Below are 21,393 nucleotides of genomic sequence, written 5' to 3'. Positions count from 1 at the left end.
AATCGGGCGTGGCCGATTTAAGGTTTACCCTTTGGTCGTCCTAGAGCGTAGTCTCCTGGCGCGGCCAAAAAGACGGGGATAGCTCGGGGTTGCTACAAAACCGCTACGGGTGACGCATACCGCAATGGTTTTCATTTTAGTTTTGACAGGAAATCGTTGCAGGCACACTTGGTCGACTTTTGGGTTAATGTGTAATCAGGTTGTGTTTTTTTGCTTCGGCGGAAGGACAGAGAAAAAAGCTTACGGGGCAAAGTACAGTATGGGGCCCAGTTCTCGGCCACTTTTGACGTAAACTTGTATTTCTTACCTCAGAAGAACCGCAGGAACTTGAAATTTCTCCCAGAGCTAGCTACATTACTCAGCTTTTTGGTGTAAAGCTATCGACCGGTCAAAAATTAATTTGCCCGAGCAATAATAAAAATAAAAGCTCCATTTGTGGGCCCAGTTCTCGGCCACCTTGGCCCAGTTCTTGGCCACTGAAAAAGCTTGTGCGTAATTATCTGTAAAAAAATGCTCAATTAATTTTCACAGTCATAAAATCACTCTGTAAAACCTATTTATGTTATATCGATCCCAAATTATTTTTATGAGGCTTTGTTTTACTTTAGAAAAGAAGGATTTTAACGCGCCTAGTTGCCTATGTGCAGGTTCTGGCAAAACCGCATTGTGTGACCCGTGCATTTAGATGGTTTATTTTGCAGTGAAAAGGTCTTGAAAGATTTAGGTGTTGTAGAAATAATAGACAAGACAAGGGTCAGCTCAAAACTTAGAGATAAGATTGAACTTTATTTTTAAAACATTTATTTCTTTCATTCTGGCAGCAGCAGATGAAATTATATTAAAAACCAAGCGCTAAGCTGTGATAGCGAGCAGGGTGGCCGAGAACTGGCAAATACGCAAACGTCGCAAGAAAAAAAATTCGAAGTAAATTAAGACCAAAAAATACAACGGTTCAACGAAAAGTTAACTAAAGCAGAAAGCTGAATTATTGTACGTTTCACATGCCAAAAATTAGCTCGTATGGTGGGGGCTTTTGGATAAAATACGAATTTAACTACATCCATGGGCAAAGTACAGTATGGGGCCCAGTTCTCGGCCACTTTTGACGTAAACTTGTATTTCTTACCTCAGAAGAACCGCAGGAACTTGAAATTTCTCCCAGAGCTAGCTACATTATTCAGCTTTTTGGTGTAAAGCTATCGACCGGTCAAAAATTAATTTGCCCGAGCAATAATAAAAATAAAAGCTCCATTTGTGGGCCCAGTTCTCGGCCACCTTGGCCCAGTTCTCGGCCACTAAAAAGCTTGTGCGTAATTATCTGTAAAAAAAATGCTCAATTAATTTTCACAGTCATAAAATCACTCTGTAAACCTATTTATGTTATATCGATCCCAAATTATTTTTATGAGGCTTTGTTTTACTTTAGAAAAGAAGGATTTTAACGCGCCTAGTTGCCTATGTGCAGGTTCTGGCAAAACCGCATTGTGTGACCCGTGCATTTAGATGGTTTATTTTGCAGTGAAAAGGTCTTGAAAGATTTAGGTGTTGTAGAAATAATAGACAAGACAAGAGTCAGCTCAAAACTTAGAGATAAGCTTGAACTTTATTTTTAAAACATTTATTTCTTTCATTCTGGCAGCAGCAGATAAAATTATATTAAAAACCAAGCGCTAAGCTGTGATAGCGAGCAGGGTGGCCGAGAACTGGCAAATACGCAAACGTCGCAAGAAAAAATTTCGAAGTAAATTAAGACCAAAAAATACAACGGTTCAACGAAAAGTTAACTAAAGCAGAAAGCTGAATTATTCTACGTTTCACATGCCAAAAATTAGCTCGTATGATGGGGGCTTTTGGATAAAATACGAATTTAACTACATCCATGAATTTTAAGGAGCCGTAAACAAACAAATTTTTCGGGAATGCAAATTCACCTACCTCCGCGTAAACTCGACGTGTGAGCTTTCTATATCGAATTGAACGATCAAACTCAAGATACTTAAAGCACATGAATCAGTCTATCGTTTTTCCCCCCTCCCCTTAGGAAGGCCTGATACTCAGGTTACCATTGTGAAATTGCACTTACTTTGACAAGTTAAAGTTATTTTTGTAAATGAAAAAGGTAACGTCATTGATGTCACGCAGTGTTTTTTTTTTTAGCAAACTAGATGGTTTGCTGGTTTCTGACTATGAATGGGGGTGTGATCTTGCGGTATATTTTATGAGCCTGACTCCGCCGTAAAACTTTTTTTTTATTTAGCAAGAACTGTGTCGATTTTCATTTCTGAACAATTGGTCGTCAAGTCGTTTGTCACAAAGAGTAGAATGTTTGTACAGCATGTTTTGGAATTATTTTAGATTTGGTTAGTAAGACGCTTCTGAAGACCCGAGCAAAACATTGGGAATGTACAGTATTAATAGGAACTTGAATGGAATTTTTCACAAGTTGGATAAAGGTATCAACTGAAAAAAATGGAATTCAAAATGAGAACTTGGATTTTGTTGTAATTAAATTTTATCGCGGATTAAATTTTATCACGGCTTTGAAAGTCTTCAAATAATTAGAAAGGTTCCTTTCTTCCTTTTGATCTTATTGTTATTTTCATGTATTGATTATTCGAAAGTGGTTTTCGTTGATACGAAAAAAAACGGGTTTTCACTGAATTGCTTGAAGTATTTTTAGACGTGATAATATTGGCTTAATCAAATTACATTGTGCACGAAATATTTGTTATTCTTTTGTCTTGAAACTTTGAGGAAATTGAAATTTTTGTTTGACAGTAGTGTATGAAAGGCATTTTATAGAACTGAATAAAAAATAAGAAACATTGATAAAGGTTATTTCAAAGATTTATTTTGCCTGATTTTGAAGGGTTTCAGGAGTTTTAAAGAGTGCTGGTAAACGGCTGTATGATGTTTGTGATTACAGATCTTATTTAGTTTCGAACGCTCTAATTTTTGAAAGGTTAAAACAGGTTAAAACCGGGTGGTTTCATGAGTTTTTTGGGTAGAAAGGTACGTTGGTGCTCAAAAAAAAAAATGTTTAGAAAGGAATGACTGTAGTAGCACGTAAGTCGGAGGTTTGCGTGAGTCACGGGGTATAGTATGCGTGAGCTGGATTTCCGGCGTCATAACGGCATGTTTTGTTTACTGAAAGATACACTCGACGTTTAGTTAGCTTAGTCGGCTTGGGAAACTATTTTAAAAATGAATGTTGTAATAGTTAATTAATAGTAATCTAGAATTAACCCACTCTCGATTGGAGTCTGTTCTGGATTAGCGCTACCTTTTCGCCGCGAAGGAATTTTGTAAAATTTCGCTAGTGGAAAGAGGTACTGTAAGAACAGTATCAATAACTCAAAAGGAGGAACTTCTTTGTAGCTCTGAATTAAGACGTATGATAAAATTTTAGAATAGGAAACTTTCGATATATGGTTTTCATATTGTTTTTGTCAATTTCCTTTTGTGGCAGATTTTTTGAGAATCAGCTTTTCTTTCGTGTGATGACAGACACAGGACAGAACGAGAGGTGGATGAGAAAGATGCCGAAGATGAATAGGCACCGAAAAACGACAAGAACCGTCAAGGACTTATCTTTAGAGGGCGGGGAGTTTTGGCATACTGTATTTCGAGGACTGGACTGGACTAGTAAAACGCGGACTAGTAAAACGCGGACTTGTAAAACGCGGACAAGTATAACGCGGACTAGTAAGACGCGGACTTGTAAAACGAGGACTAGTAAAACGCGGACTCAGGTAAAACGCGGACTTGTAAAAGGCGGACTAGTAAAACGCGGACTAGTAAAACGCGGACTTGTAAAACGCGGACTAGTAAAACGCGGACTTGTAAAACGAGGGCTTGTTAAGCACGGACTTGTAGAACGCGGACTTGTAAAACAAGCGCTTGTAAATCGGATAAAACTAAACGGTTTAGCGAGCGAAAAAATTTGTGTTTGAAGCTCTTGTGTGTTTCTTCGACGGCATATTTCTAGCTTTTTTGAGCACTCTATGGTCTGTTTTAGCGTGGAGATGTTTTTACAGTATAGCACATGTTCGTTCTGCAAACCCCTACTAAAACAACGGGATTGATGCTATGAGTTGTGTGCATATGTTTCTTTCTTTCCACTACTTGACGTCTGTTGAGTGCAGTCGTTTGTATTGCTCGCACGAGGTAGAACGGGGCCCGTCCAGAAATCAACAGTCAATGGTAAATAAAGGTGACGGGCCTACACGACTCCTACGTTCGTGACATTAGAATCAGATATTTGCCGTTAAATGTTTAAATTCGGTCTTTCGACCTTATTTGCTTCTGACCTTTTTCTGAGGGTACTGTTTTAATTTGGGGGCAGTATGTGGTAAATAAAGGTGACGGGCCTACACGACTCCTACGTTCGTGACATTAGAACATTTGCCGTTATATGTTCAAATTCGGTATTTCGACCTTATTTGCTTCTGACTTCTTTCTGAGGTTACTGTTTTTTTGAGACATTATGTATTGAAGAGAGCCGTAAGATGATTGTAGCCAAGGAAGTGTCGACTAGAGGCGTTTTACAAGTCCGCGTTTTACTAGTTCGCGTTTTACTAGTCCGCGTTTTACTAGTCCGCGTTTTACTAGTCCAGTCCAGTCGACAAGTTAAAGACACATCAAGACCACCCCACTGTGAATTGCCATAGCACAGACAAAATTATAGTCAATATCTTATATGTAAGAGAATTACATAAGAAGCAAGGCATGTCTTGTCTTGCCTTACATTGACATGCAATAATTTGGAAATACTAAGCTCGTAACAGTTTAAGACAGAATCCATCAGGAATTTGAGTAACATTAATTTTAGTTACGCAAAAATTGAGCACCAGAATAATTTAAATCCTTGTGTTCTTTCATACCTTGTTAAAGGCTTGACATGTGATAACACCAACATAACACCAACAACAGTTCTTTATCAGTGGGGATTGAAGAAAAAAATAAAAACATCATCACACAGTTGACCCCCATGCAAAAACACTCCAGGATGTCACGGGACTGTTTGGTGTCCGTCTGCCAATTTCTAACTTCAAATTCCAATGTTAAATTCACATTAAATTTTCAATATTTCTTAGTTGTCTAAATTTTACTAATTCTTTTAAAAAAACTATCACCTGCCAAACATCCCCAAAAATCACTCAAAAAATTACAAAATACCGCAATACATAGATACATGGGATGAGTGAAGTGTCCTTGGATTCCTTGAAACACCAACAAGATATTTCCGTTTAAGGTGGCTGATAATGGGTTTCAGTATTTCCCAGTCCTTATACTTTGGTTCAGGACTAAAAGCCTTCATAAATTGCTATTACAGTAATGGTATGAAACAAATGTTCAATCATTCATCAACAAGTTGTGATCATTTTCTTGACAATAGTAGTTCCCCGGTAAACAGTTGTAGTACTGTCCCATCAAAGTGCAATGCCTGGAAAATACCGAAAAGCACACGACCTTCAGGTGAAACCGCACCTTACAGTATTACCAATACACTGCACTTTGCTAAGTCTTAAAACTTTACATTTTCTAGTCGTCTACTTCAATCGTTTATTTGTATTGTGTGAAATACATTTAATATATAGATTTAGGCAAGCCTAAAAGCGGAGCTCCCCGGTTATATGCCCTTTGCATTTTTTTAGAATGATTTTTTATTCGTGTTATTTTCTTTATATATATTATGTATTGTTTTTCACCATGAACAACAGCACCAAATAAAAGTAAAAATAGTTGATCAATCAAAAGAGGATGATCATCTAGCAGTTTGTGCATAACCTCCCAAAGATATATAAACTCTCAAAGAGAAACTAGAACAAAGAAAGCGTTGCTCTAGAAAATATCCATACACCCACCATAACTGGTATGTTATAGCTGTACATAGCATACAACTGGAAAGTTTTGCATGTAGCTTGTCCCACCCCCCCCCTCAAACGGGGGCCCTATTGGAACAGTGACAGTAGTATTTCCCGATACTATAAATAACAACAAATAACTAATCTGTGAGACACACCCACAAAACAAAACAGCTGTGTTTAATGTTTTATTATTTAATGACTGAGTTCGGTTTTGGTGAAGTAAAAATTTGCCTATGAACAACATATATTTTATCAGTTATTATTGTATTGCAACATGTGAGATTAATTTAGAGATTGATGAACTGTGTATCTCATTATCATGATTACTGTTCTTCACAGTGTGGGCACTGGGAATTAAATGTTTGGGTAGGTAAAGCCTGCTGTTGAGCCAAGTGGCTCATCAGGCTGGAGCGTAACCAGGTTTCTGCAGCATTATTAAGCGGCTAGGAGTATTTCTACTCCCCCTGGATGGGATGCTAGTCCATCGCAGGGTTACCCCCCCCCCCTCCCCCAGCAGTAAATAAGCCGGTACCCATTTATACACCTGGGTGAAGAGAAGAACTATGAGAGTAAAGTGTCTTGCCTAAGAACGCAACGTAGTGCCCGGGCCAGGTCTCGAACCCGGACCGCTCGATCCGGAGTCCAGCACAATAACCATTAGGTCACCAAACCTCCCACAAATGTTTGGGTAGCCGGATGATTTTTATATTGTGTTGTCAGAGATCCCTTAAGAAATACGTACATGGATGAGCCTTATCTGGCTCTATTTCATTAACTTTAAAATTACACCTGACCACATACAGTACCGCTCAAAAGTAAGTTACCACCTCTTGTCTCGTTTCTCGCGAGACGAGATTCTGGTCTCGCGAGAATCAACGAAGCGGAAATGTCTGGCATAAATTACGGCAATTATCTTACGAGAAAACGATTAATCTCTCACGAGAGTTTTCGCCATTTTGTCAACTAAAATTCGAAGTTTTTGCCTGATTGGAAAGATTGATGATTTGTTGGCAACGATCGGTTTGTCTTTTTTCACTGGTAAGAAAAGTTCCATTTGAGATGAATGTGTGTGCTAGCGAACTCGAGAGAGCTTTTCAATCGAAAGTCGTCGCTTTGTTGGTCTTTATTATATTCTTTCTATCACAAATGCAAAAGGTGAATTAAAGCAACTCAAAAATCGAAAATCAAAAGCAGAGCACTTGCGTTACACTGCAACATCTTCACGGGTTTTTCACACAGAGTACATAAGTATTAGTTGTACATGCAATGAAGAAATAATATATTCTGATTGTTCATTTATCTCTCTCTCTGTGTGTCTGCAACTCTCTGTGGAAATTCTGCTACTCGTGTTAACCCTGAAAAAGGGAAAATAACAGATACCATTTTGTTGATGATCATTGACATCAAATGAATATTTATAATTTTAATTGAATTTATTCAGAACATTATACAGATACATAAAAAAGAGAGTTATTTTTCCAATTTTTGCATGGGCCAGGGAATGTGTTGGGGGATACATGTATGTTTAGAACCAAAAAGTCCTTTCAGAGTGAGTGTGTCAGCAAAACCTTTTTTTACCTACTGAAGACACTAATAGTGCTATCAAAAAGACCCGGCACATGGCGAGGCTTTGATGAATGTTTTGGGGTGTGAAACACCGGCTTAATTCAAGAGTTCCCTACAAAATGATGTGTCTTTTGAGACTCTTATAATTATTTATCTCTGACAGGTGCTGTTGAAAGTACTGTGATTAAGTCCAGGAAAGCTTACATATTCTCCCTAAAACTTTTATCAGGGATGTAGCTAAGAAAACACTTAGCCGGTTCATCGACAAGCCCAGCTGGCTTTTCTGGCCTAAACAGCTCTAAAATTTTACTAAGTCTTTGTGTTCACGTAAAATTTCAGCTGAGTTTAAGTTCTATTTCTACATTTGCCTGGTACCACAACAAGACAATTTATGTTAAGTTAGGGCTTGAGCTTATTAGCTATTAAGGTTTAATAATTAAGGTATTAACAAAAGGAATTCAAACACAACAGGTCAATTTGCACTTCTCCCACAAAATCATTACAAGTATTCCGGTATTTTGTCGGGTCAGGTAGCAGATCTTGTTGGTTCTTTGCCCTCATACCCCTCCTCCACGGTGGGGGAGGGGTGCATTGTATGAACAACGAAAACATTTTACTTGAACAATAAAAACATTTTATGTACATGTGCTGTTACATATAAATTGTGTATATTAAATTCCTCAATTGAACGAGGATTTTAGGGAAATATACAATGTAAACTTACCAAGGGGTTAAAACGCATACCATTTTTCACACCCAAAAGTTTTACACTTGAAAAACAAGTTTCATGCACTAATGTGTCATGGAGCTTCTTTAATATCTAGCTAAAGAAAGGTATAAGCTGACACTTATGTAATGATTACCTGCATCACCAATTTCACTAACTGCACCCCTTGACTGTTTTCCCTGCACTGAAAACAAAATTTATACATATCAAAAACCTGTAAAATTCTTAACTTGCATCCTGGCAAAAAGTATGGAAATCCTAACAGCAAGTTTTAGAAAGACAACAGATTTACCAAAATAAATGATAACTTCAAACTGCATCTTACACCCTCCATAAATACTTCTCACTGAAATTGACCTCAAAAAACTTGTTGTACATGTAAATAAATAATACATGTATGTATTATTTACTTTTAATTATATAATCCTCGAGTCATCGCAGACAGGCCCATTTTGTACTTATTTTTTTTCACGATCAAAAACTAATCCTACTTCTCTTGTATAAAAAAAATTGGCAAAAATATTTGATTTAGTCACTGCTTTAAGTTGGAAAACTTTGAAAGGCTTAAAGAATTGTACGAGTCATATGCAACCTTCCAGAAAGCAATGCTCATAGCCACAGGGCTAAAAAAGTACCCTCTGATTATCTGGGGCAAGTAGATTTTTCTGTCAAGCAATTAATTTTTCGTGCCTGTTTGCGTAATTTAGGTTAAAAGGCCCAGGCAAGTCGTCTACATGTAAATTATACAGTCACAAGTTTACTAAGAAACATAATCATGCACAGTCCTAGGCAAGCAAAATTTGAGAGCTGCTTGTTAACCACAGGGCAATCTGGAATTTATTTTTTTCCAAGCCCTTATCCTACATGTACATTATAACTTCAGGATCAGCTTGGTTGTTATAACTTAAGAAAATTTCATGATCTTTCGCATAACATTTTAGAATCTGTGCTATATTCTTTTATGTACCATATTTATTCGATTAAACGCCACGGCGTTTATTTAATTTTTCGTGATTCGAGTGCGGCGTTTATTAGAGGAAAGCGTTTATACCAGAGCGGCGTTCATTTAAAATTCAATTTATTTCTTGTAAACAATAGTATGGTAACTGAACATTTAAATTTAAAAAAAAAAAAAACAGAAACATGTTTTAGTGCATGCCTGAAAAGTTAATTTCAATACCTTAAAACCTTGTTACAATCAAGAAAAATATTTTTTTTGGCCTGCTCAAGCTTGATTATTACTGCATTTGCTTTCCGAGTCTGTTATTCGAATGAATGCTGCATCATCATGATGCAGCGTTTATTTGAGGGCGACGTTTATTAATATTTCTGTTCTAATATGTAGCGCTCATTCGAGGGAGGCGTTTAATCGATTAAATACGGTAAGTTATAAAAATATGAAAAAACTAATTTATTTATTCTGAGAAAGGCTGTAAAATCAGATAAGAAATACAAAACTTTCACAAAACGTTTTCACTCATAACATTCATATGATAAAAATATAAAAACTAAAATAAGGAAGACTACGCAAAGTTCTCAGTGAAAAATAACAGAGGTCATGGAGAAACTATATTTCGCTAAGACTCTCAGCTAGCAATGTCCCCTATACAGTATGGGGCCCAGTTCTCGGCCGGGTCCAGTTCTCGGCCACTTTGTGTTCAACGCGTTTTTTCACGCCTCAGTTGAATTAAAACAAAAAGTTATTTACATCCAGCGATAGATTTACATTTGCGATAGACTGATTCTTGTGCTCTAAGTATCGTTAGTTTGATCCTTCAACACGCTATAGAAAGCTCACACGTCGAGTTTACGCGGAGGTAGGTTAATTTGTTTTCCCGAAATCTTGTTTGTTTACGGCTCCTTGAAATTCTTGGATGCAGTTAAATTCGTATTTTATCCGAAAGCCCCAACCAAAAGAGCTAATTTTTTTGCATGTGAAACGTAAAATAATTCAGCTTTCTGCTTAAGTTAACTTTTCGTTGATTGGTCTTAATTTACTTCGGAATTTTTCCGTGCGACTTTTGCGTATTTGCCAGTTCTCGGCCACCCTGCTCGCTATCACAGCTTAGCGCTTGGTTTTTAATATAATTTCATCTACTGCAGCCAGAATAAAAGAAAGAAATGTTTTAAAAATAAAGTTCAATTAAATCTGTAAGTTTTGAGCTAACTCTTGTCTTGTTTATTATTTCTACAACACCTAACTCTTTCAAGACCCTTCCACTGCAAAGTAAACCATCTAAATGCATTGGTCACACAACACAATTCTGCGGTTTTGCAAGAACCTGCAAAAAGCCTCATAAAAATATTTTGCGATCGATATAACATAAATGAGTTTACAGAGTGATTTTATGACTGTGAAAATTAATTGAGCCTTTTTATACGGAAATTACGCATAAGCTTTTTGGTGGCCGAGAACTGGGCCCACAAAAGGAGATTTTATTTTTATTATTGTTCGGGATAATTAATTATTAACCGGTCGATAGCTTTACACCAAAAAGCTGAATAATGTAGAAAGCTCTGGGAGAAATTTCAAGTTTCTTTGGTTATTCTGAGAAAAGAAATACTAGTTTACGTCTATAGTGGCCGAGAACTGGGCCCCATACTGTATTGCATCTGACTCGACCACATTCTTACAAATTTCCATGTAAATTTTGTTCTCTACTTGTTCTGTACTCTTTCCAACGTTTAAAAGTGGTGTGTTCTTCCTACTTCGGTGATTTAACTACAGAATAAACAAATTAACGCGGATAGGAAAAACCAGAAGTAAGGTATGCTTTGAATACAACTCGTGTTTAAGACAAAACGAATTTCAGTTCATTAAGTCTATGTCCTTGTTTGACATACCGGTACACGACTGAGAGCTAGAACCCAGCTTCGTTTAAAAATGATGTACAGTGTATTAGGTTGAATGCTGGTTAATCTAAATACCAAAGACTTTTCTAATCTGTTAAAAAATGAACATCAATAGCTCACCTTGTTTTCGTAAAGGAATGTTGTCTTTGACCGTCTTTGCTTCAAACTCACCAAGAAGCTTGGAAGATTTTCCATTTCGATCGGCCACAATCTTTACTCCTCTACTAACTATGGTTGTCATCGCGGGTGAAACGAGGAATATATCCAGAAATAATGTATCTGTAATAAACTGTCTTTAAAACTGAGTTCTTCGTGTGCTTTTCAATCGAGGAGTCTTCATGCTTAGTAGTGAACTCATGCGTAAGCTTGGTAAATCGGCATGCTGTGAGATTGTTTCCTGACTTTTCACACAGCGGACTTCCTCAAGTTAGTCTCCCCTTCATGTAATTCTAACATTGTCAACAAGAGCTAAGAATGATTTTTTTTTTCCTCGCGTTTAAAACTTCCTACTATATAAAGCTTAGCTGAGTAGAAATCGTTTTTAAAAAACTTTTTTGCTAAGGCCTTGATAGTAATGATTTTTCCCGCCAAAAGACGCGGGTTGCCACCGGAGCCTAGCTCGTTCCCAGGCCTAATCCGTGCGTACGGACGGACGTACGTAGGTACGCGACAACCAAAATTTCTCGGTTCGATAGGATACCATTTGCCCTGTCTGTTCCCTTGTACCCGCATGTTACCAATGGAGCTACGCTACGCGCCTTCGGCGCGTGGAGCTCCGCTATTATATTATGCACACTAATACAGCTCATGCAAGCCCTGTGACTTACACAGACACAGTCGGACTGAGTGCTACTTAAGTAGCTGCTTCGTGGTTTCTGCTGTACTGAACCCTGCCTTTCAAGGCAAAGCGCCCGATTTTAAGCTTCTCAAGCTTCTCAATGTTCTTGTTTTACTACTGCAATCCACGCCACATTTATTGGGACACTTGCTTTTTTTACACTTGAAACAGGGAAAAAATTCGCAATTCCTCCCCTTCCCCATTACAATGTGGTATACCTTGAAAAACCAATGCCTCTTGTTGCCGTCTATCTTGCAACATTGCTTTTGGGGAAGGGGGGGGGGTCTCCATTTCTGAGAATTCGTAACAGAATGTCACGTTACAGTTGTTAAAATGAGTGTCTCAAGGAATTATGGCGTAGATTGTGGCTTACACCACGCTTTCGTTAGTACTGTTATAACGTCTGGAAAAAGAGACACCGTCATAAGTTACAAAAAAAATTAAGACGGATTCCGCTGATGGTTCGAGCAATGAGTGCGAAAATTAAGTACCAAAAATCTACTCATAGCACGGCAACATTTTGTATACTATTTAAAAGATCTTATCAAAATTAATTTGTCTTAGTGACCCCGTAATTAAATTCTAAAGCATTCTCAAGAAAATTAAAGTAAAACCTCGTAAAAATGAAAAACACGCGCCATTTTGTTTTGAACTGGCGCGGAAACGTCCGTTTTAACTGAAATATTGACAACTTCAAATCCATTTTTCTCTCCCGGGGTCAGCTTGAGTGCTAAGTTTTTGGCAGGTTTTTGTTAGCTGTACTTAAACTGTTACCATGCTAAGAGGCCTTTTTTGTAACTTTATTTTTGCCTGTATTGCTCGAATGTTGGGCGAAAACCATCTTAAACATTCAGGCTTGAACGGTATTTAAACCCATGATCTCTGTGTTACCAGTACTGCGCTATGCTGTGACTAAGCTTCGAAGCCACTGGGTGCTGGACCAATAGACTGCAAAAAGATAACAACAACAAGCAAACAAACAAACAAACAAGACAAAGCAACAGCCTAAAAGGATCTTCGCGTGTCGCGTGTGTACCAGATATCAGTCAAGAGAAAAACCGCACGAGACTGTTTTACATTCTGCTAGATCAATTGCAAGTTAATTCTATATTTATCCGTGGAAGGACTATTTTCTGTATTTTGATCATAGAGGTGTTTATGCGTTTGTTCACAGGGATTGGAGTCGACGACATGTTTGTGATTGTACAAGCGTGGAGCAACTTGCCGTTAAAAATTCACGAAACTCAGTCGATATCAGAACGTATCGGACTTGCTCTGAAACATGCTGTGAGTGATTTGATTGAAGGGTTGGAGACATGTTTTTTTGTAGTAAATAATGAAGATGGTAAATTTTAAGCTCGGTAATAAATATTGAAGATGAAGTGTAAAACATGACGCGAGCATGGGACAAAGAAAAATTCTGAGTCCCCTATAGTCCATGAGCCAATTCGTAAAAAGTGGCTGGAAAAGCAATTTCGTAGCACCCCCAACCGAACAAAGTTTCCTTGGTACCAAATTAAAGCTAAGGGCCTAGTGTTTTATATTCAACTTGTTTCCAGCCGCGAAAATGGAGCTTAAAGGAAAAAACGAGAGGTTTTTATCAGGGTGTGGGTGGGGATAACTTTAGAACATTCAGGTCGGTATATTATAACAAGGCCCATATCTCCCACCTCATTACACCAAACTTTACTTAACTTGGAGGGATTAAACAATCGATCATACTCTTTAACATAAGATGCTTTGTAATTAATTAACTGTCACCATAGAGACGGTTGCTAAGGCCTATATAATAAAACGATGACACTTCAAATCCTGAGTTTCAGAATGGAAGTTATATGGTCACGCTTTTAATAAAAGTTGTTATAGCGCAATGAAAGCTATAATTGGAAGAAATGTACAAACTTAACTTCTCCCCGAGTTAAAAATCCCTCAGTTAGCAAATATTTCCTTGCATTTTGAGACATTTAGTACCTTAGCAACCATTTGTTTACATGTAGACTTTTAAACAGCTGGGACGTAAAAGTAGTACGATGAGCTGAAATATAGCAGTATTTCAAAAATTATTGCTGTTTGGGTGATCAGTGGTCATAATAAAAATTAAAAATATGGTTGTATCTTACCTTTAAAATGTTAAAATTAAATTTTCGGCAACGTTTCTGTTGCCTTCCTCAGAATGAAATTACTTAAAGAATAAATTTAAAAGTTTAAAACTTCTGACGGTCCCTAAGGGAAACACTTAGTGGCAAATACGCTTTAGGGAAAGACTGGCGTTCATTAACAGCTTCGGTGTTTACTGTGGAATCCAAAGATTTTAAAAATAACGCCTCGTTCCAGTATTTCTACAAAGTTTGGATGAATGTCATATCCAGTGGTCTCCGAGTGCTGTTTTATGGCAGACTTGATTTTTAACTTGATTTTTAACCTTGTAATTAGTTTTATTTGAGGACCTCTCTGAAAATGACGTCATGTGAGGGGAGCCTCCTCTTGAAAGTTTTTTTTTATTCTTTTTAGACTCATTATTGCCTCGAGTGCCAGGGTAGTGCTCTGCCCCTCTAGAGTTCCAGGATATTTGACTTTCACTAATGTATACAAAAGGACACGATTTGCATTCCACTTTATATACGATGCCAGTAACTTGGTTGTCATGTGGCTGTTCATTGGGTTTTCTGAGAACATCACCAAAATCATCCAATTCGCTGATTTTGTAACCAATCGCACGATTAAAAAAGTAACACGAGAGCATGATCTTCAAAACTCATTTTTTTATGGGTGACTGTGGAGTATAGTAAAATGTTATATTGTATATTATAAACAGAGAATTACGATTGCAAAAGTTCCCAATGTTTTTTTTACGTTATTCTGTATCTGTGGTTTCTGTGGTTGGTACGTATACTAATTATCAATACTATTATTATGTAATTATCTAATGAGATAATTGCTGATTATTTTTGAATAAGATAACACAATTTTTGCAGCATCAATAGTGCATGCCATTTGCACAATGTTCGAGTATCATTTTCTTGACTGTGTGTTTCATTTCGAGGGTTTCAAGTGCCCTTGCTGTTGTTTATAAGCTTTGAATATTTTGTATGTACAATGTAGCGTCTTGAACCATATTGCCTGCTGCACAGTGGCTCTACTGTTGTACACAATAATGACTGAACTAAATATTCCTCAAGGAAAACGTGCTCGATCAGTCAATGGTAGTAAACCAAACTCAGTGAGGTAAATGCCTTTGCCACGTTAGAAATGTTAATGGCAATCTGTGTATCTTTAACAATAAGACATATAGAAGTCATTTTAAACCTGTGCAAATCAGGAAAGATGGAGTTTTTAGAGTAATGGAAGGATGTTAGAGCGAAGGTCCTAAGGGAGGATATCACAAGAGGTGCTATTGGCCATGCACAAATAAAGACCACGCGACAAGAGCTGATAGAAAAAAAGTGAAACTCTCCTCTTAACCAGCAGCACACGAGGAAGTGACCAATGAGCCCGTGCAAAAGCGCGTCTGTCAATCTAGTATCTTGGTAACAAATCCTGACAAATGCCACCCTCGACACCCTCACCAAACTGAGGCTGTAAACGTTTACAAATGCAGTGAAATTCAAAGCCGCGGAGACAGGAGGCAGGGATGTAATGCTCAAGGCAGACAGAAATCTCATCGCCAGACTTCTTGTTATTGGTCAGACTCCAGATGAGAATCGCAAGGTATATCAGAGACTTGTTTGCACACCAACTAGGCGCGCTACCTTGGTCTTTAGCAGCACTTTATAATGGATCACTGCTGGCAAAGACAAACAAAGCCGTTTTGTCTAAGCTGCTGGATAAAAATGTTCCTGTGTTGCCCTCTTCACTACTTTCTACCTTTGTTATCATTAATGCCGTGGCTGTGATTCAGGTAATGACACATGTGCCAGACAATTTCAGTGCATATAGTGCTATTAGCCGGGCATCAGTACCCTGTAATTTCAATCAAAAATGCTGAAAGAAGCAAGCGCAGTCGGGATGGACAGACTGTGGAGATTAGTAGCTCACAGCAACGTTGAATTGCTCACGACAATGGCCGGAAGACATTTCTGAGCACTGGGAAGACTTGCCTGCTTCATTTCCTTGCTTGTGAATGAGCAATACATTCGTATTCTCACAAGCTAGAAGGACGTGTTGTGTACGTCACAGATGGCTCCTTGGGTACAAGACTTACGGGAAGCGATGGTCGTGTGTTGTCAACGGCAGTCCCAGAGCTTTATACCGAGCAGGAAGAACTGGGATGTTTTTGCACGTTCTGGATGCATTCACAATGGTCATCGACAATTGAGTATTTACTCTTCTGATGCAGACGTGAAAGTGCTGGCAAGCCATCATCAAACCAGCAAGAATTGCCATCGTAAGTACGACTCAGAATCATTCTCGAATCATGGACATTTCCAGTGTCTGCAATCAGTTAGGGGAAGTAGTATGCAAAGTGCTTCCAGGCCTTCATGCACTGACTGGCTGCGATTCGGTTAGTGCCTTCTCCGGCAAACGGAAAATGAAAGCTTTTAAGCTAGTTAAGGAAATAACAAACTACGAGAACTAGTTCTTCCCTTTGGCCACGATAATGTACATGTGAGGGACGAACATGCAGCAGATGTTGAAGAACTTGTGTACTTTTTGTATGGAAAGGCAGGGAAAGATGTTAATCAAGTTAGATACCACTTATTCTGCAAAATAAAGAATTACAGTCGCACCACCTCCCGCCACTGAATGTCTGCCCTCAAGAAACATATACAGCAACCTTACAGGCTTATATTTGGAGAAATGCTTTGGAGGCAAACCCGACAGCCCATAATTCAGTTGGTAACGGATGATATAAAAAAGGACCAGGAACTGAATATTGATTAGACAGACCAAGCTCTAGCACCTGAGACGGTGATGGAGCTGGTTTGTTGTGGCTGCAAGGTACAGTGCCGGAGTCGGCGCTGATCCTGGACAAGAAGTCGTATGCTTTGCAGAGATGCATGTCTTTGCGAGGACAGTAGTTGCACCAACTGGTCAAGCAAGGAGGACATAGACGGGGATAAGAGCGAACCCGAAGATACTGACTTTTAATTAGTTAATACCTAGAATTAATATGTGTAGAAAAACACATTTTTTTAGAATTTGCGACTCCATTGCCATTGGAAAGTTTGAAATTTTCTTTTTTATGTTTTTTTTTTCAAATACTTTAATTTCAATGAGTTTAGGAACAAATATGAACACAAAACTGAGACGGGTTTGTGAAGTTGATATACCAGCTATTCGTGAAGTACAGTATACTCACCATTGCGAATGGTAATAAAGAACAACGTTTTCAATAACCTTGCCTAGCAATCATTGCCATAATGACATACATACATAACATAATCCTCTTCGCGCCTAGGAGGCACATAAGGCTGAGACCAGAGATTTCCATTGCTCCCTTTCCATGGCTACCTTCTCAAGTTCTTTCCACGTCTTCCCTGCTGTTTTCATTTCTGCCTCGATCGTCCTCCTCCAAGTCTCCCGTGGACGTCCTTTCTTTTTCCACCTGTGCGGTCTTGCCTGTTTGAAACATAGTTCTGACATTCCAAGTGCCAATACGGCACTTTGACTTTGGGCTTAGGAGTGGCCTGATCGTGCGCTGTGCAGTCATTCGTCCAGCTCCGGGCTGGAAACCATCTCCCTCGTCCTGTGTTTGTGTATTTCTCTGATCCTCAGTTTCCGTAGCAATTAATTACTGTGATGGGGTTGCTAGCCCCACGCACAAGTTTGCCAGAGCCCTGTTAGCCGGCATTACCCGTTTCCATCTCCCACGACGAGGACGTAGGGTTGGACTTTGGGAGACCATAATGACATAACTGGTACAAAAACGACCACATTTCATTCTAGCACAATATATTTCACTCCTTTTATTTCATAACCGTTGTACTTGCTGGATATAACCGTGCAGTGTGCTTGACAGTGTGCATACTGTACACAAAGGCCTGCATGTAAACAAATGGTTGCTAAGGTATTAAATACCTCAAAATGCAAGAAAATACTTGCTAATTCCGAAATTCTTTACCTGGAGAGTAGTTTAGTTTGTACATTGCTTCCTATTTTAAACCTTTATTGCGCTAATACAGCTTTTATTAAAAACGCAGCCATTTAACTTTCATTCTGAAACTCAGGATTTGAAGTGTCGTTGTTTCATTAAATAGGCCTTAGCAACGGCCTCTATGGCGTTCGCTAATTCATTAAATAGCATCTCATATTATAGAGTATGATCGATTGTTTAACTCATCCAAATTTAATGAATATTGGTGTAACGATGTTATAGATATCAGCATTGTTATATAACACCGATCTAATGTTTCAAATTTATCCCCACCCACCCCCTGTTACAAACACCTCATTTTCTTCGTTAAGCTCCATTTTCACAGCTGGAAACAAGTTGAATATAAAACACTAGGCCCTGAGCTTTCATTTGGTACCAATGAAACTTTGTTCGGTTGGGGGTGCTACGGAAATAGATTTTTGAGGTCCTGGCTCATGGACTACTACGGGAATCGAACCCATGGCCTCCCAGATACCGACTACAAACTTAATGATTTCGACATTGCTGATCCTAGCAGTACGCAGGACGCGTGTCACACATCAACCTAGTAAATGGCCCAGCTCACAACGAGTCTCTCGTAGCTCAGTTGGTTTATAGAGCGCCCAACCGCTATCTGGGAGTCCATGGGTTCGATTCCCGTCGGGCACTCAGAATTTTTCTTTGTCCCATGCTCGTGGCATGTTGAACACTTCACCTTCATTATTTTTTTTTTTGTTTCTAGAAAACATTATATGACTACATATTTATCGAAACGAGAGGAAAAAGACTCTACAATATTGAGACATGTATTGAGTTGCGACAGCAAAATTTCAATCATATAATATATTATTTCGGTTATCCTAACTAGAAATTTCTTTCCTCTCTTGCAGGGATGTTCCATTACTATAACATCTTTGACAGATTTCCTTGCTTTCCTGATAGGATCATCCACGGTTAGTGGGCAGTTGTATAATTTTGTCAATGCGTTAATATAATTAATCCTGCAGTTTTCAATTGAGTGTCGTAAAACCAAAACCAAAGTAATTACTCTGGCCAATCACAAAGGACACAGACAATTCAGTGAACCAATCAAAACTCGAAGAAAATACATGTAGCTGGCACGAAGCGCGGGAAAACGTGCGCGAGCGAGTCACGATTGTTTTGGTTTTAGTTGTGATTGGCTGAGAAAGTGGCGCGAGATTTTTAAGCCAATCATTAAGCGTAGTAATGCAAAACCAAAGCTAACGCAATTTACTTTCGACACTCAAGTAAAAACCGCTCTAAGTCACAGGAGTGACCAACATCAAATTTCTCCTCACAATATCAATACTTAACCAAGAGAAAAGGTTATAAGAATAAACAAAATGGTCACCTAAGGGAAATTGCTTTGACCTTTGATCAAATTCTCTCAACTAATATTATAAGAAAATGTATGGAGATCAGTCAGGAGAATTTGTTTTCGGATCGACCGGTCGGGGAAAAGGATTTGGCCGGATTAAAGATTTGGCCGGGGTCACTGTATTGTTTTCTACGTACGGGGGTTACCCGAATTTTTTATTTATACGGCGAGGCTCCGCCCCAAGGTCAACCCTTACCCTTTTATGTGCCATTTTTGACAGAAAAGGTTACCCCTAGAACATACCCACAGAAGGGTTACTACATCTCTTTTCTTAATTATCACTTGAATGACCCTCTAAGAACTTAATCGAATCGACTGGTTGATGGGTCTGTTCAAGATACTTTGACTGGCCTTATTTAATACCTGAACGACCGTTTTCCCGACCCTTTTGTAGACTCAAACTCGTGAAATCCATGCCCTTTTATCTACCTACTGACTCATTTCGTCCCCATAGCCCTTTCGTTTCTCTTAGCCGGCTGAGCCTTGACACGAGGAAACGAAGGGCTCTGGGGACAGAATTTCCAGTCCTAGATTCTAGGACTTCCGGTCTTCATGTATGCAGTCCTGACGTTTCAAAAGAATGTATAAGAGAGTCGTTTTTTTTCGACTTCCGTTTAGGAATTCTTTGTTCCAAACAGCCAATCAAAAAATTCGAATTAATTCAAAAATCCTGTGTCCCCAGAGCCCTCCGTTTTCTCGTGCCAGGCCGGCTAAGAGAAACGAAAGGGCTATGGGGACGAGAATGCCTACAGACTATGAAAAGGTACATCTTTCGGGTGGAGCCTCCGCTACAGGATCCTACAGGGAGTACCCCGGCGGGACAAAAGAATGAAAAATATATCATGTCGTTTCGGACGTGTAAACCAGAATATTCTTACAAATGATGTGATGCAACTGATGATTTGATTTGCAGATTTTACCGGCATTGAGATCATTCTGTATATTTGCTGCAATAGGTATGTAATTCTGTCGTCATGTGAATCTTTTGTAATACGATTTTTTATTTTTTTCCACGCCCAACAGGGGCGGATCCAGGATTTTTCTTAGGAGGGGATGCACCAGTAAGGAATGCCGTAGCTGACTGCAGAATACCAGTTGTATTTGAAAGCCGCAGGTCTTATCGGAGTAGGTTGCGCCCTCCCCCTAGGTCCACCCCCTGCCCAACAAGACGAGGCTTACCGTATTTATTTGAATAAGCGCCGCCCCCAAATAAGCGCCGCATTTGGAACAAAAAAGTTAATAAGCGCCGCAGCTCCAATGCGGGGATTATTCGAGGAATTCCGTTTACCGTAACTAAAAACAGCACTACAACGCAACTCTAAAACAAACTTGGACATTTCTTTCCATCAAAAGCGATGTTTTGCAGTGTAAAGTGATTGTTTTACTGCTCACCTTTTAGTTTTGTATCCAACATTCTTACAATACGTAGCTCTGTAAAATGTTGTGAAGGCTGCGAACTTCGCCAGGACAGCAAGCACTTCTTCTCTCTTCAGCAAGAGACGAAGACTGACAATCAAAATATGCTTTTTTCAATTTCTGTAAAAGATTAAATTTTTTGTGGCGTCCAAATTTTAAATAAGCGCTGGCCTCGAATAAGCGCCGCATTGGAGGCGGGAAAATTTTAATAAGCACCGCGGCGCTTATTTGATTAAATACGGTAAGGGTCCTTAAAGCTGCCTAGCATTCTAAACATACAGATTTATTCGTGGTAATTACTCACGGGAGTTTTTTTTTTCACTTTTCAGGCATATAAGCAGACTTCATTCTTCAGGCCACTTTATTTACAGCGTTACTGGCCATTGATGCACGAAGGTATTATCCTTGCTGATAATAATTATACCTTATTGTTACTTATTTTCGCGGGACTTAATTTTCGCGATTTTCGCGTTTTTTAAAAAATCGCGAAATTAAAGACTCGCGAAAAAAGTTTCTCGCGAAAAATAACGACGTGAACTTTAATACCTTCTTTATATTCGTTAAAATTAATTAACGTTACGGTCAGTTTTTTACATAATTATCTTGGTGCAGTCGTCAACCTTGCTCTACTTTGTTACGACAGAACACGTC

At 38.7% G+C, this 21,393-nt stretch overlaps 1 protein-coding gene and 1 long non-coding RNA gene across 2 annotated transcripts; one reads left to right on the top strand and one right to left on the bottom strand.

Annotated features, from left to right (window-relative positions):
• Nucleotides 1–6,375: 6,375 nt before the first annotated feature.
• LOC144641096 (uncharacterized) lies at nt 6,376–11,652 on the bottom strand. Its single transcript, XR_013568501.1, has 3 exons — nt 11,137–11,652; nt 8,300–8,347; nt 6,376–7,225 (listed from the first exon to the last, which is right to left on the bottom strand). It is a non-coding gene; the product is annotated as an uncharacterized LOC144641096 (long non-coding RNA).
• Nucleotides 11,653–12,750: 1,098 nt separating this feature from the next.
• Nucleotides 12,751–21,138, top strand: LOC144641097 (patched-related protein 18-like). The gene is made up of 4 exons (XM_078500147.1): nt 12,751–13,141; nt 18,818–18,880; nt 20,240–20,282; nt 21,072–21,138. The coding sequence occupies exons 1-4, from the start codon at nt 13,013–13,015 to the stop codon at nt 21,077–21,079; spliced, it is 243 nt and encodes an 80-aa protein (XP_078356273.1). The 5' UTR covers nt 12,751–13,012; the 3' UTR covers nt 21,080–21,138.
• The last annotated feature ends 255 nt before the right edge of the window (nt 21,139–21,393 follow it).

Source organism: Oculina patagonica, unplaced genomic scaffold (assembly GCF_052425735.1).
Source record: "Oculina patagonica isolate OP01 unplaced genomic scaffold, crgOcupat unplaced68, whole genome shotgun sequence".
Lineage (NCBI taxonomy): Eukaryota > Metazoa > Cnidaria > Anthozoa > Scleractinia > Oculinidae > Oculina > Oculina patagonica.
Note: the sequence above shows the minus strand (reverse complement) of the source record. Positions and strands in the feature narration are given on the sequence as shown.